Source organism: Trachurus trachurus (assembly GCF_905171665.1).
Source record: "Trachurus trachurus genome assembly, chromosome: 5".
In the NCBI taxonomy this organism is placed as follows: Eukaryota; Metazoa; Chordata; class Actinopteri; order Carangiformes; family Carangidae; genus Trachurus; species Trachurus trachurus.
In genome coordinates, this window is record NC_139896.1 from 557,341 (window position 1) to 572,740 (window position 15,400).

Consider the following 15,400-nt stretch of genomic DNA (forward strand, 5'->3'; position numbering starts at 1 on the left):
TTTTATACTGAAATGCCTACTTGCTGCTGCTGTTGTTATATTATCGAATGTTATTTATATTTACAATTTCTTTTAAAATGTTTTTATATGAGGGACAGCACAGTCTGGGGGGCGTAGTCAGGACTTCATTTCACTGCTTGTTGTAAGTGTACACTTTAACTTTGCATGTGACAAATAAAGAATCTTGAATCTCTTGAATCTTGAGTAAGGCTATGTCTATCTGATTTTGCTTTAAGTAATTAATGATACGTTTTCTTTTTATGCAATGATTGATACCTTTAACATTGAGGGTTAAGCATCTGTATTGCATGGGTGTACTTGTCATTATTTAAGTAATATTAATATGGGAACTAAGTTGACTGGCAATATATAGCAGAGTCCACATACCCGACTGTTGCAAATAAAATGTGGAAGGAAGGGGCAAAAAGGAAAAAAAAAAGAAAGAAAAGAGAGAGAAAAAAGAAAAAAAAACACACATCTGAATAAACCAGTAATAACAAATCCCTATTATAATGACCTCATTTCCTATCGAGGTCTTCTTACCTACACTGAACTTATGCGGTGATGAAAGCGTTGTGAACATAGTTAGGTTGTCATCAGCCCTCCAGCATTGATACATATAAGTCTCTGAGTAGACCCTATATTAGAGGCAGTGGCTGGATTGCATGAAACTTATGCTTTTTGATTGTTTACATTCAATCTGAACCGTAACAAACTATTCTGCCCAATATACTCAGAATAATGTATGTTTATAATTGAGTCCAAAATTAGCACAATATAGAGGATATGACAAAGAGGGTAACAAAATATCTCAGCTGCTTACAGACTGTAAATGATTTTTTTTTTTTTTTTTAAGGAAAAAAAAAGAGAGGGATCTGTCTATTGTCAGATAGCTTATACACAGTTTGGAAATCAATTAACTCTGAAACCAGTGCTCAGACCAACAACGCGTTTTTTCAAATATGTTACTTTAACTTAACTTGACAGATAGTCCCTTTTAAAATTAAATAGCAGTCTTGAGTATTATTGGGCTCTGTGCGTCTTCTCCATAAATACCGTTTATGTCCCGTTTAACGTGATGAGATTACCTCCGGGTATTCTCTCTGCAGGAACGAAGAGGCTGCCTCCGCTGAGTCAAACGACTTGGTCCCACCTGATCGCGTGTCCACTCTGAGTATGGCCGGGTACAGCATCCCGTACTTCACTCCTGCTTGTCGGAGCTGTTTTTTCAGGGGGATGAAAGCCATTCTCTTTTGATGTAGCCTGGGCGAGAGGTCAGGAAATATCATGATCTTGGAGTTGCCATAGTATAGCTCTCCTTTTTTGCGGGCGGCGTCTAGTATCTGGGTCACATCCCTGTAGCGGAGGAGTTTGAGAACGAAGGCTCTGGGCGCTCCTTGCTCGTTCGGGCGTCTCAGCTGCGCGCGGTGGGCTCTCTCTATCTCTATCGGGCCAGAAAGTCCCAGGATCTCCGGTAGCCATTTTTCCAAAAAGTCCACAGCGTTAGTCCCTTCCACTCCCAGCGGGAACCCCACAACTCTCAGATTTTTGCGGCGTTGCCTGTTTTCATAGTCGTCGAGTTTGTCTTTGAGCTCCATCACTTCTTTTTGCTGCTGCCGCTCCAGCTCCGTCAGCCCCTGACGCAGGTCCACAACGGCGGCCTCGTATTCGGAGCTCTTGGCTTCCAGTGCGGTGACTCTCGTGTTTGTTGTGTGAATGGCTTCACTCATCTTTTCCAGTGCGGCGTCCACCTGGTGTAGTCGGGTCGTGACGGAGGTTTGAATTGTTTCCGCGAACTTATGCATTTCGGCGGAGAACCACGCGGGCGGAACCGAAGTGTGTAATGTGTTGCTGGCAGCCATTGCTGGCGTTAGCTTGCTGCTATCTGGGGCCGACGCTTTAGAGTCTCTTAGGTTGTAGGTCGGTTTCTTTTCTTGGTATCCTGGTCCAAAGGCTTTCGGTGTCGACATTGTGCTTCCCTAGTGAATGTCTGTTTCCCAAAAGCTATGAAAAGGGCCTTACTCGTAGTTAAATCTCAGAATATACCGGAGGGCTGAATTGACCCGACCGTTCGCTAAGCCGCCATGACCGGAAGTTCTGCAGTGGTTGATTCTGATAAAGTGTGCTGTTACTGACTGAAATGTTGTTGTTGCTACAACTTTAAATAAAGTTGAAAAAAAAACCAAAAAAACTACAACAAAGGTTCGGCCGCTCCTAAAGCCCGTCCGGACCAATTTAGATGTAACACCTGTCAAAGTTCTGTTCAAACTGGAAATATTGTGGATTTACCTTACAGTCTATGGGATTTACCCATAAAACAAACTTTTCACGGCAAAACAGCAAAGGTAAGAGGAAATGTACGACCATGTTTTGGTCAAGCAGTGTCTGTGTGTGCTGGACTTTGCTGGTTGTTGTCTTCTCTCTCTGCCGTGCTGCTGCTAGCTTCTGTGCAGCCGCGGCTGCTATGTAACGTTCCAATCTTTGTAACCGGCTCTTTCAGATGAGCGGTAGCTGTGTACTGTTTTGCATAATGCACAGTAGTATAGGAGCCAGAAATGTGGCGACTGGGTCCACACACAGGTGCTTCATGAAGTTTGATGTTTAGTTGTTTATTTGAGTAGTGTTTGGGCTGTGTTTGGGTCATAAAAACATGTTTTTTACACATTGTAGACCAGCTTCTGTTGTTTAATTTGATGTAATCGACGCATGGATCAGCTCAAATTGGGAGGGGCCGCGCCCGCTCGTATCCCCCCTTAATATGCAACATAATGCAGTGACCCAGTCTGATGTTACATTCTGTGCTACCTGCCGCTGCGACAGAAGGCAGCCGCGGTCAACCGCGTCCTGAACCTCCCTATGACCAGCCCGCCCCGATTTAAAAAAAAAAAAAAAAATCCTCGGCAGTGTGGGGGGGCCTCAGGATTTCACCACAAGAGGGCCCATGGGTTTACAAAACCCACCAACCCTACGTCATCTACGCCACTGGTAGTAGTAGTAGTAGTAGTAGTTTATGTGAGTTTGGAGCAGAAAACATTAGTAAGACTGTGACAGAGATGGACAGAGTACTCGACCCCAGTACTTGAGTAAGAGTACAAATACTAGGCTACTGGTCAAAATGTACTCCGTTACAGTAAAAGTAGCTCAGTCGACATGTTACTCCAGTAAGAGTATAAAAGTACTTGCTTTTAAATGTACTTAAGTATCCAAAAGTACATACTTCTAAATGTACTGTAAGTCAAAGTCAGAGTCAGAGTAAATGTCTTATTCTCCACGTCAATGAATGACTCTAATTGTTTCTAAATGAATGTAAGGAGCTTTTAACTCTTGTTAGTGAGAATGAACTCTTTGAAAGCAGAACCAGAAGCCTGAGGCCTAGTGAATCCAGCTGGTGTGTGGTCGATGCCAACGGATACAGGAAGTAAAACATGGAAGTGAGACAGGATGAAACAGTAGAAGCAGAAATACTGTAGAAGAAGATCATGCTGAGACAAATGAGACATGTTTGAGACAAATATCTTTTAAAAATATCATTAGCAGCTAGTAAGAAAACCGTAACCACACCTCCAGCAGAGTCAGACTGGATCAATATTGTGACCAATATCCAAAATATGGAAAGGAGATGACCTTTTCCTTAAATCTACAGACTGATAAATATTTGCACTGTTGGGAAAAATGGATTGTGTAGCTACATGTCCAAAAGAGAAGCTCATTGAGCCATCATTGTAGTTGTAACTCCACCAGTATAACATCTGAATGAATGTCTAGGTGACCAACTGTTTGTTCTATGTCTCTCTGTATGTTGTCTATGTTCCTTCTACTGTATAAAAATAAAGTACAAAAAAAAAAGAAAAAGACGTGTTACATTAAAAAAAGCTAAATGTTCCATCAGATGAATGGTTTTACCAGTCGGGGTCTTCAACACTAAAACACAATACTCACGCAGCCACGCAGCACGCTGCAATAACTTACAACTGTATGAAGTTACCAAACATTCACCTCTTTAGGCACGATGCAACATACAGTAATATACAGGAATACAGGTCTAGTATGAATCTATATGGGCCATTCTTCAACGAGGTAAAGCTTCTTTCAGCCATGTGAACTTGAATAAAAACAACTTATTCAAAACTGACCAACCACAGTCTCATAAGTGTAAATAGTTTGTCTCATATTAATGTATTATTATTCTGTAAGAGGACAAACTTAAAGCAGAAGTAAGTGATATATTTGTGTTAATATAAGTCTTAAATAGTTATATCTTCCGACAGCAATCACTTACATAGAGTGTTTGGTCTGAATCACGGGTCTGTCAGTCACTCTGCTCTGCTCTGAGCCGAAGAGAAAACATTTATCGTATCCTACAGTTTTTATCCAATGAGGAGAGAGAACGGCATGCAGGGCTGTGTGTGCAGCCAAGGAACGCCGTGAATGTGGTGACGTAGGGACGAGGACTGTTATGTTGCGTTCAAGGAAACTCGTATTTTTACGACCGTGAAGTCGTACCAGTTTGATCTGGTACGAGTTCACGGGTCAGAAGTTACGAGTGGCCGTTATAGTGACTTTCACCGGTAAAACAGGTCGGAAAAACACGAGTGGGTTGCCTGGAACGCTACAAAGTCGTAAGTTGTGACTTGAAGCTGTAATTTACGATTTCAAAAGCCTGCCTGGAACGCAGCATTAGCGAAAACGACCGGATCACTCACTTCTGCTTTAAGTTTAAAGAGTTTGTCTCGTGTTTAGATCTGTAAGAGGACAAACAGACTGTGATGCTGTGCCACAGCTTTATTTAGGATAAAAAAGGAACAGGGGACCAGGGGACCAGGGGACCAGGGGAACAGGGGACCAGGGGACCAGGGGACCAGGGGACCAGGGGACCAGGGGACCAGGGGACCAGGGGGACAGGGGACCAGGGGGACAGGGGACCAAGGGAACAGGGGACCAGGGGACCAGGGGACCAGGGGACCAGGGGACCAGGGGACCAAGGGAACAGGGGAACAGGGGACCAGGGGAACAGGGGACCAGGGGACCAGGGGAACAGGGGAACAGGGGACCAGGGGACCAGGGGAACAGGGGACCAGGGGACCAGGGGACCAGGGGACCAGGGGACCAGGGGACCAGGGGACCAGGGGAACAGGGGAACAGGGGACCAGGGGACCAGGGGAACAGGGGACCAGGGGACCAGGGGACCAGGGGAACAGGGGACCAGGGGACAGGGGACCAGGGGGACAGGGGACCAGGGGACCAGGGGACCAGGGGACCAGGGGAACAGGGGACCAGGGGACCAGGGGAACAGGGGACCAGGGGACCAGGGGAACAGGGGAACAGGGGACCAGGGGACCAGGGGACCAGGGGACAGGGGACCAGGGGGACAGGGGACCAGGGGACCAGGGGACCAGGGGACCAGGGGACCAGGGGACAGGGGACCAGGGGAACAGGGGACCAGGGGAACAGGGGACCAGGGGACCAGGGGACCAGGGGACCAGGGGAACAGGGGACCAGGGGACCAGGGGAACAGGGGACCAGGGGACCAGGGGACCAGGGGACCAGGGGACCAGGGGACCAGGGGACAGGGGACCAGGGGGACAGGGGACCAGGGGACCAGGGGACCAGGGGACCAGGGGAACAGGGGACCAGGGGACCAGGGGAACAGGGGACCAGGGGACCAGGGGACCAGGGGACCAGGGGGCCAGGGGGCCAGGGGACCAGGGGACCAGGGGACCAGGGGAACAGGGGAACAGGGGAACAGGGGACCAGGGGACCAGGGGACCAGGGGAACAGGGGAACAGGGGAACAGGGGACCAGGGGAACAGGGGAACAGGGGACCAGGGGACCAGGGGACCAGGGGACCAGGGGAACAGGGGAACAGGGGAACAGGGGACCAGGGGAACAGGGGACCAGGGGACCAGGGGACCAGGGGACCAGGGGAACAGGGGACCAGAGGAACAGGGGACCAGGGGACCAGGGGAACAGGGGAACAGGGGGCCAGGGGGCCAGGGGGCCAGGGGGCCAGGGGGCCAGGGGACCAGGGGACCAGGGGAACAGGGGAACAGGGGGCCAGGGGACCAGGGGACCAGGGGACCAGGGGACCAGGGGACCAGGGGACCAGGGGAACAGGGGACCAGTTGTAAGAACGTTGAACAGTAGGTTAAAGGTTTTTACTCAGCACCGACCGACACACACACACACACACGGCTGAGTCAGAGGTTGGACTTCAGTCCTGAAAGTCCTGAGTTAGCAAACACTGTGTGTGTGTGTGTGTGTGTGTGTGTGTGTGTGTGTGTGTGGATGGTTATTTCAACAGAAAATACAAACACAAACCATTAAGTGTCTTTGTTGTGTTTTATTTACCATGATCATTGACAGCAGTGTGTGTGTGTGTGTGCGTGTGTGTGTGTGTGTGTGTGTGTGTGTGTGTGTGTGTGTGTGTGCGCTTTGTGTCTTGTTTTCTGCAACAACATGTGCTCGTTTCGGGACAATAAAGACTTTACTCACTTCAACCAGATGTAAAGCTGCTGTGTGTGTGTTGTGTTGTGTCGTGTTTTGTCCTGTCGTGTGTGTTGTGTGTGTTGTGTCGACACGAGAACCTGAATCTGCTGGAGCAGATTCAGGTTCAGGTCTGAGCTCATTAAATTCTGAATGTCTGTGAGTCTATGTATATTAAATATAGTATTAATGATGTAATGTGTGACAACATACAGTCCTGGTCCGGGTCTGTGGGTCTGGGGGGAAGGAGTCTATGTATATTATATATTATATTAATACCACAGTGAAGTTAGTTTGAAGTTTAATATTTGCTCCTTCTCAACACATTAAAAATTCATATAAAATATTAAATGTGTTTAAATGCAGTAACAACAGGTGTGTGTCATAGAGCAGCTCAGCTCTACCATCCTCAACAGGTCACATGACCTGGGAGTTATTGATCTAACGCTCAGATTTACTGGATAAAATATATTAAACATTCATGTGACCTGTTGGCTCTAAACCACCACAGCATGGTAGTAGGGCTAAGCTGCTCTATGACACACACCTCTTTTTATTGCATTTAAACACATGTTATATTTTATATGAATGTTTAATGTAGCCTATTGAGAAGGAGCGAATGTCAAACATCCAACTTCAAACTAACTTCTTCTTTTTTTGTCTTAACTGTACTTCATTTATTTACTTACCATATGTTGTTATATGTTGGTAATAATTGAGTAGTTTACTGTGATTCCATCTGACATGGTTAGATTCATGTTGGGGTTCTCTTTTCTTTTTGTCTTGTTCTTTCCTACTTGACTCTAATGAGACGCTCTGACATGATGTGAAACTGTTCTGTAGCTGCTGTCTGTCTGCAAAAACTCTAGAAAGAAATTGGGGGAAAAAAAACAAAAACTAACTTGACAGCGGTGTTAATGATGGTTGTGTGACAACATACAGTCTCCGTGGTGATGTGAGGACTGGTCCTGGTCCTGGTCCTGGTCCTGGTCTCTGGTCCCTGGTCCCTGGTCCCTGGTCCCTGGTCCTGGTCCTGGACCCTGGTCCTGGTCCTGGTCCTGGTCTCTGGTCCCTGGTCCTGGTCCTGGACCCTGGTCCTGGTCTCTGGTCCCTGGTCCCTGGTCCCTGGTCCTGGTCCTGGACCCTGGTCCTGGTCCTGGTCCTGGTCTCTGGTCCCTGGTCCTGGTCCTGGACCCTGGTCCTGGTCTCTGGTCCCTGGTCCCTGGTCCCTGGTCCCTGGTCCTGGTCCTGGACCCTGGTCCTGGTCTCTGGTCCTGGACCCTGGTCCTGGTCTCTGGTCCCTGGTCCCTGGTCCCTGGTCCTGGTCCTGGACCCTGGTCCTGGTCTCTGGTCCCTGGTCCCTGGTCCCTGGTCCTGGTCCTGGACCCTGGTCCTGGTCCTGGACCTGGTCCTGGTCCTGGTCCTGGTCTCTGGTCCTGGTCCTGGACCCTGGTCCTGGTCCTGGACCTGGTCCTGGTCCTGGTCCTGGACCTGGTCCTGGTCCTGGTCCTGGTCCTGGTCTCTGGTTCTGGTCTCTGGTTCTGGTTCTGGTCCTGGTCCTGGTCCTGGACCTGGTCCTGGTCCTGGTCTCTGGTCCCTGGTCCCTGGTCCCTGGTCCTGGTCCTGGACCTGGTCCTGGTCCTGGTCCTGGACCTGGTCCTGGTCCTGGTCCTGGTCCTGGACCTGGTCCTGGTCCTGGTCTGAGGGTCTGGTGGAGTCAGCTGGTCTGAGGGAGGGAGGGAACAGAAGGAGGAGCTTTAATCTTCAGTCTGAGAGGAAACAGTTGTTGGAGCTTTAACGGAACCAGTTCCAGTCTGAGAGGAAACTGTTGAAGCGGCTTCACCTCGGTCCCGGTCCCGGTCCACCTCGGCTGTTGTGTGTCCGTGTTGTGTGTCCGTCAGCGTGCGGAGGCTTCAGCGGCGTGTGACGTCAACGGCAGGTAAGTGAACGTTTCCGGTTGAAGATTTATGACGTAATGACGTGATGAAGCGCCGTTACTCCCGTTACTCCCGTTACTCCCGTTACTTTCCCCGGTAGTTGTGTTGACACAGAGCGGTAGATGAAACAGAGCGGCAGCTTCTGATGTCGCCGCCAGCGCGGTCACGTGGTTCATGTGTATGTGTAGTCATACTGTATGTGTAGTTATTACAACGGAGTCCTACGGGATGTCGCCACTCTGTTACAGTATCTATCGCTCTGGATTGACCAGACTGTCGGTTGAAGTGAAGCTCGTTTCATTGTTTGTTTGTTTCTCTGAGTGAGAAACTGGTTCAAGTAACAGGTTTGTAACGTTTGTAAATAAGATGAGCAGAGCTGAGAAACTCTGATCAACTCACAGAGTCAAAGGCCCAGTCACTCTACATTAGGCATTACATAGCCTACATTACATTACATTCACTCTACATTACATAGCCTACATTACATTACATTCACTCTGTCCTTTATACAGGTAGCAGTCGGTTTAATGCAGCTTTAGACTCACATCAGTTGTGATCAGTTTGACTGTTTTATCCTCAATTTACTACACAGATGCATTGATGTGTCTGTTAACTACAGAGTTAGTCAATCACACATGGAAACACTCTAGTGTCTCGTCCTCCTTCTCTGACACTTTAACTCTACAACAACCAGAAGCTCAGTTTCAGAGTTTCAGCTCCAGTTCAGTTCAGATCAGTTGTTCTTAGTGTAGAACAGTGAGGCTGCTGAAGCTGAATGTTACACACACACTGCAAAAACTCTACATCTTTCCAAGAATATTTGTCTCATTTCTAGTCAAAACTAATCTCTTTCCACTTAAAATAAGACTCATCACCGAAAAATGAACTTGTTTTTAGATCATTTTCACTTGTTTCAAACTAATTTTCACTTGAAATAAGTAGAAAAATCTGCCAGTGAAAAGAAGTTTTTTGTGTTTGTAATAAGAAAGAAAAACTTGCTCCACTATCAGATTTTTCTACTTATTTCAAGTGAAAATTAGTTTGAAACAAGTGAAAATGATCTAAAAACAAGTTCATTTTTAGGTGATGAGTCTTATTTTAAGTGGAAAGAGATTAGTTTTGACTAGAAATGAGACAAATATTCTTGGTAAGATGTAGAGTTTTTGCAGTGCAGGACAAACAGAACCAGGACTTATCTCCACCTGGAGACAACAGACTGTTCCCTCTAGTGTTACTATGGTTTCTCTAGTGTTAGCAAGGTGTATATAATATAATATAATATAATATAATATAATATAATATAATATAATATAATATAATATAATATAATATAGGCTAATGTAATATAATGTATAATCTGCTGTAGGACATGAAGCTTTGACTTTGTTTCACCAGTGAAACGTTCTGAGCTCTTCTTCAGAGTGTGAGGCCTCGGCAAACAAAATGATGATGAATCCATGAACTTTGATCAGAAGGAGTGAAACATCCCAGCAGCCGGTGGAACGCAGAGTGGAGAGAGAGTTAGTTTTTATTTGGACCGAACCAACTCATGTATCCCTCCGCCCAGGGTTAGCGCCCGCCGATCAGCAGTTGGTTCGGTCCAAATAAAAACTGTGTTTTTCCTGAAAAAATTATATTATAGTGAACAATGGAACTGTGTATTTTTTTCAGGTAAAACCTCTTTTAGGCCGTGAAAATAGGCCGTTTCTTTGGGTCTGTTCACAACACTGTATGTTGTAAATCTCTGGGCAGGGCTATTATGGGCTGGCGTTGCTAACGGGAGGAGTGCAGAGAGTCTTCTACTGCAATTAAAGTACTTAGGGGCTATTTGGAGATCATACAACCACACTTTAAAAAAAATGATACTATCCCTTTAACAGAAAGTTTTGTTTTTAAACGTCATGTGTGTGTAGTAGTTAGTGGTTTCAGTTCAGTCGTCCACAGCCTCTGATCCACTCATCCTGACTCAGAGGGTTTGACCTTTGACCTCAGATGATACGTTTAAAGACCCTAGGACCAGGACTGTGTTGAAGACCTGAAGTGTTGCATCGTTTCTCTCCACTAGATGGAGCTCCTGCTCTGAGTTTCTACATGTAGCTACAGTAGATACATGTGATGCACTTTTTAAATGCATGTATAAGGATCAGATCTCTGCCTAGACATCCCATAATACTCTGTAAAAACACCACAAGACTTTTAAGAGTTTAAATGAGACTCAAGAGTCTAGTGTGTTTTCAGTGTTTGTAGCAGTGTGTGAAACAATCAGAAACTACTCTGTTTAGTTGAACCTGACGGAGGTTTGTGTGTGTGTGTGTTTACTCCTCTGAATGAAAGTGTGTTGATGAAGCAGGTGAAACACTGCACATACACAACTCATGAGTGTTTCTTTCCTGCTGGTTGTTGTTGTTGTGTTAGTTTGGTGACTGTTTCTAGAAGTTGTGGTCCAGGTGTCTGAGCTGCTGAGAGACCAGCGCTCTGTGTTCTCTACCGCTCTGTCTTCATCACCTTCATCCTTCTGGATCCTCTGTTTCTCTGTTTCTACATGAGTTCACTGCAAAAACTCAATATCTCACCAAGAATATTTGTCTTATTTCTAGTCAAAACAAATCTCATTCTACTTAAAATAAGACTCATCACATAAAAAGCAGCTTGTTTTTAGACACTTTTTACTTCTTTCAAGCAGATTTTCACTTGAAATAAGTAGAAAAATCTGATAGTGGAGCAAGTTTTTCTTTCTTATTACAAGCGCAAAAAACTTGCTCCACTATCAGATTTTTCTACTTATTTCAAGTGAAAATCTGCTTGAAAGAAGTAAAAAGTGTCTAAAAACAAGCTGCTTTTTATGTGATGAGTCTGCTAGCTACCAAGGAGGATGGGATCGGGGGAAGCCTCGGGCTGACGTGGAGGAGGAGGAGGAGGAAGAGGACTAGAGTGCTGTAAAAGAGAGTGAGGACACCACCATTGACTCCTGTGGTAAGGGTTTAAGGGTTTAAGGGTTTAAGGGTTTTGCCCCCTAGTGGCAGGATATGGGTATTGCAACAGCGCCCAGAAAACCCATTCACTCCAATGTATGTGTGTTGCCCACTTGCTGTAAATTGATGAAAACGGCCATGTTTTTGTTTTTAGGTGTCTTGGTCATATCACATTATACTTATAATTAGTTTATTACAAAATGTAGATTGAAACATTCATGTAGACAACTGTTTTTTTTTACTATCCTATGTGTTAATGTTTATCTGTAAAGGATCCTCAATGATGCTATTAACGTGGGTGATCTATAAATGTCCTTAAGGGTTTTTCATGGAGTTTCTCCTCAGTGGATGTGAGGGTCTAAGGACAGAGGATGTTGTTATGATGGGATGTAAAGCCCTTTGAGACAAACTGGTGGTAAAAACGGGCTATACAGATAAAATTGCCTTGCCTTGCCTTCAATTATTGAAAACACCACACTGCTCATTCACCAACAATGCAGAGATGTCAGTTCTTGGGCGCTTTTGCAAAACCCATATTCCTCCACCAGGAGGCGCTGCCATTGGACCAATGCTGTCACTACTCTCTGTTACAGCGCTGTAGGGAGGAGGAGGAGGAGGAGGAGGAGGAGGAGTCAGCTCTGCCCCCCCCCCCCCCTCTCCCCTCTCCTCCTCCTCTGCTGCTCCTCCTCTCTCTGCTCCAGTAGCAGCAGCACCGACGGCAGCCAGATGTCTTCATCCTCTTCATCCTCCTCCTCCTCCTCCTCCTCCGCTGCCGGCGATGGAGGGAAGACCAAACCTAAATCCCCGTTTCGTAAGAGGGGGAGTCTGCAGAGCAGCACCAGCCCCGGTGAGTGGGGGGGTTAGGGGGGGGGGTATTAACCACGCTGCCCCAACAGCTGCTTCTGCAGAGTCACTGTGGACGTTTGTCTCTGAGACGCTTCTGACTCTGATGCTGCACTGCAACAAAAACTCTACATCTGTCCAAGAATATTTGTCTTATTTCTAGTCAAAACTAATCTCATTCTACTTAAAATAAGACTCATCACATAAAAAGCAGCTTGTTTTTAGACACTTTTTACTTCTTTCAAGCAGATTTTCACTTGAAATAAGTAGAAAAATCTGATAGTGGAGCAAGTTTTTCTTTCTTATTACAAACACAAAAAACTTGCTTTCACTGGCAGATTTTTCTACTTATTTCAAGTGAAAATTATCTCAAAACAAGTTCATTTTTAGGTGATGAGTCTTATTTTAAAGCAGAAGTAAGCGATCCGGTGGTTTTGGCTAATGCTGCGTTCCAGGCAGGCTTTTGAAACTGTAAATTACAGCTTCAAGTCACGACTTACGACTTTGTAGCGTTCCAGGCAACCCACTCGTGTTTCTCCGACCTGTTTTACCTGTGAAAGTCACTATAACGGCCACTCGTAACTTCTGACCCGTGAACTCGTACCAGATCGAACTGGTACGACTTCACAGGTCGGAAAAACACCAGTTACGGGTTGCCCTGAACGCACCATAACAGTCCTCGTCCCTACGTCACCACATTCAGGCGCATCCCTTGGCTGCACACACAGAGAGGACTGCCCCTTTATGCCGTTCTCTCTCCTCATTGGATAAAGGTTGTAGGATACAAGGAAAGTTTTCTCCTGGGCTCAGAGCAGAGCAGAGTGACTGACAGACCCGTGTTTCAGACCAAACACTCTATAGAAGTGATTGCTGTCGGAAGATATAACTATTTAAGACTTAGATTAACACAAACATTCACCTTACTTCTGTTTTAAGTGGAAAGAGATTAGTTTTGACTAGAAATGAGACAAATATTCTTGGACAGATGTAGAGTTTTTGCAGTGTGTGTGTAACATTCAGCTACAGTAGCTTTTTCAACACTAATAACAACTGAACTGAACTGGAGCTGAAACTCTGAAACTGAGCTTCTGGTTGTTGTAGAGTTAAAGTGTCAGAGAAGGAGGACGAGACACTAGAGTGTTTCCATGTGTGATTCACTAACTCTGTAGTGAACAGACACATCGATGCATCTGTGTAGTAAGAGTCTAAAGCCGCATTATACCGGCTGCTACCTGTAAATGGACAGAATGGACAGAATGTGTGTCATGTATGTAATGTAGAGTGAATGTAGTGTAGTGAATGTAGTGTAGAGTGAATGTAATGTAGAGTGACTGGGCCTTTGGCTGCGTGAGTGTATCAGAGTTTCTCAGCTCTGCTCATCTTATCAGCGCCAGTTCAACAGAACAGAGCTGTTATCTGTTTTATCTGTTTCTCCGGCTGTTTGACCCAACAACCACAACCCTACGTTAACCCTACGTTAACCCTACGTTTACCCAAACCTCCTTCACCCTGTTGAGCTGGAGATACACAGACTGAGACGTCGTCGTGTTGTTGTGTCGTCGTGTCGTCGTGTCGTTGTGTCCCTGACAGGAGAGGACGAGTCATCTGGGTCTTTAAATGTTTTCCTACAGTGAAGATCTGACTGAGTTCTGTCCCTCTGGACTTCAGGTCCCTCGTCAACATCCCAGAATAACAACAGCAACCGTAGTGACTGACCTGAGGTCTGTAGTGTTTCATGTTTTGTGTTTAATTTGCAGTGACATGACTAGAACACTTGTGTAACCTCTCTAGTCAGAGGGTTAGAGGTGTTATAGATGTGTAACCTCTCTAGTCAGAGTCAGAGCTGTTTGATAGGTGACAGGCCGACTGCTGCAGCGCTCTCCTCTGATTGGCTCTCAGTCCGTCTCTCTGGGCAGCGCTCTCCTCTGATTGGCTCTCAGTCCGTCTCTCTGGGCACAGACTAAAAGTTAATTTATCTACAAGGCAATTAAATGTTCATATTGATTTAATGTGAAGCGGTGCCATGTAGCAGCAGCAGCAGCAGCAGCAGCAGCAGCAGCAGCAGCAGCAGCAGTGTTGGGTGTTGTGAGGATGCAGCGATGCAGCGATGCAGCAGCAGCAGTAAGTCAGTCAGGTTGTTGTGTAGCAGAGGAAGCCTGACTCTCACTCTGCTGCAGTAATAAATAACTTAGAGGATCTCCATCTCTCCATCTCTCCATCTCTCCATCTCTCCATCTCTCCATCCATGCAGACGTTAGTTATCTGCTTGGCTGAGCTGCTGCTCTGCAGTCGGTCATAAAGCCTCAGTAGAGTCTCTCCATCTGCACGCTACACTGCTGCTACACAACACTACAATCTACTGCTGCACGCAACGCAACACAACACTACACTGCTGCTACACAACACTACACTGCTGCTACACAACACTACACTGCTGCACGCAACGCAACACAACACTACACTGCTGCTACACAACACTACACTGCTGCTACACAACACTACACTGCTGCACGCAACGCAACACAACACTACACTGCTGCTACACAACACTACACTGCTGCTACACAACACTACACTGCTGCTACACAACACTACACTACACTGCTGCTACACAACACAACACTATGCTGCTGCTACACAACACAACACTACACTGCTGCTACACAACACTACACAGCTGCTACACAACACAACAGTCCACTGCTGCAGAGAGGTGTGTGTCTGTGTGCAGGGACGAGGTGCTGCCGTAGCTCAGCTCATCCAGACCAGAAGTTGCTTTTCTTCCTGTATCTTCTCTCTCTCTGGCCTGTCGACCTCTACTGCTGTTTCTACTAAACTCTACCAACTCCTTTCTTCATGGCCCATCAACCGCTCTGCCTAAACACAACCAAAGACATTTCCTGCAACACAACCCTCCACTGCTGCTGCTACACAACCCCCCCCCCCCCCCCCCCCCCCCACAGGACTCAGGTTGCATCATCACATGCAGCAGAGTGTGATGAGCTGCTGCAGCTGGAAGACGATGACGTGATGTTTCTGCTGTTAGACAGAGTGGAGGGGGATTCTCCTCTGGAGCGCCGCTCACTGCTGCTGCTGCTCTACTGGTAACACACAGGCTCTGACATCACTCTGACATCACTGTGACGTCACTACCATGAAGCTCTG

At 46.5% G+C, this 15,400-nt stretch overlaps 1 protein-coding gene across 2 annotated transcripts in view; it reads left to right on the forward strand.

Annotated features, from left to right (window-relative positions):
• The first annotated feature begins 8,321 nt into the window (after positions 1–8,321).
• The window catches only part of ampd2a (adenosine monophosphate deaminase 2a), a 40,015-nt gene continuing 32,936 nt past the window's right edge, over positions 8,322–15,400 (forward strand). Inside the window, exons 1-2 of one of the 2 annotated variants that reach the window (XM_083972359.1) lie at positions 11,227–11,399; positions 11,998–12,239. In XM_083972359.1, the coding sequence (XP_083828485.1) occupies positions 12,119–12,239 (121 nt within the window). In that variant the 5' untranslated portion in view covers positions 11,227–11,399; positions 11,998–12,118. Of the gene's footprint in view, positions 8,423–11,226; positions 11,400–11,997; positions 12,240–15,400 lie in introns of those variants that run through there. The other variant, XM_083972360.1, reaches the window with a different exon arrangement.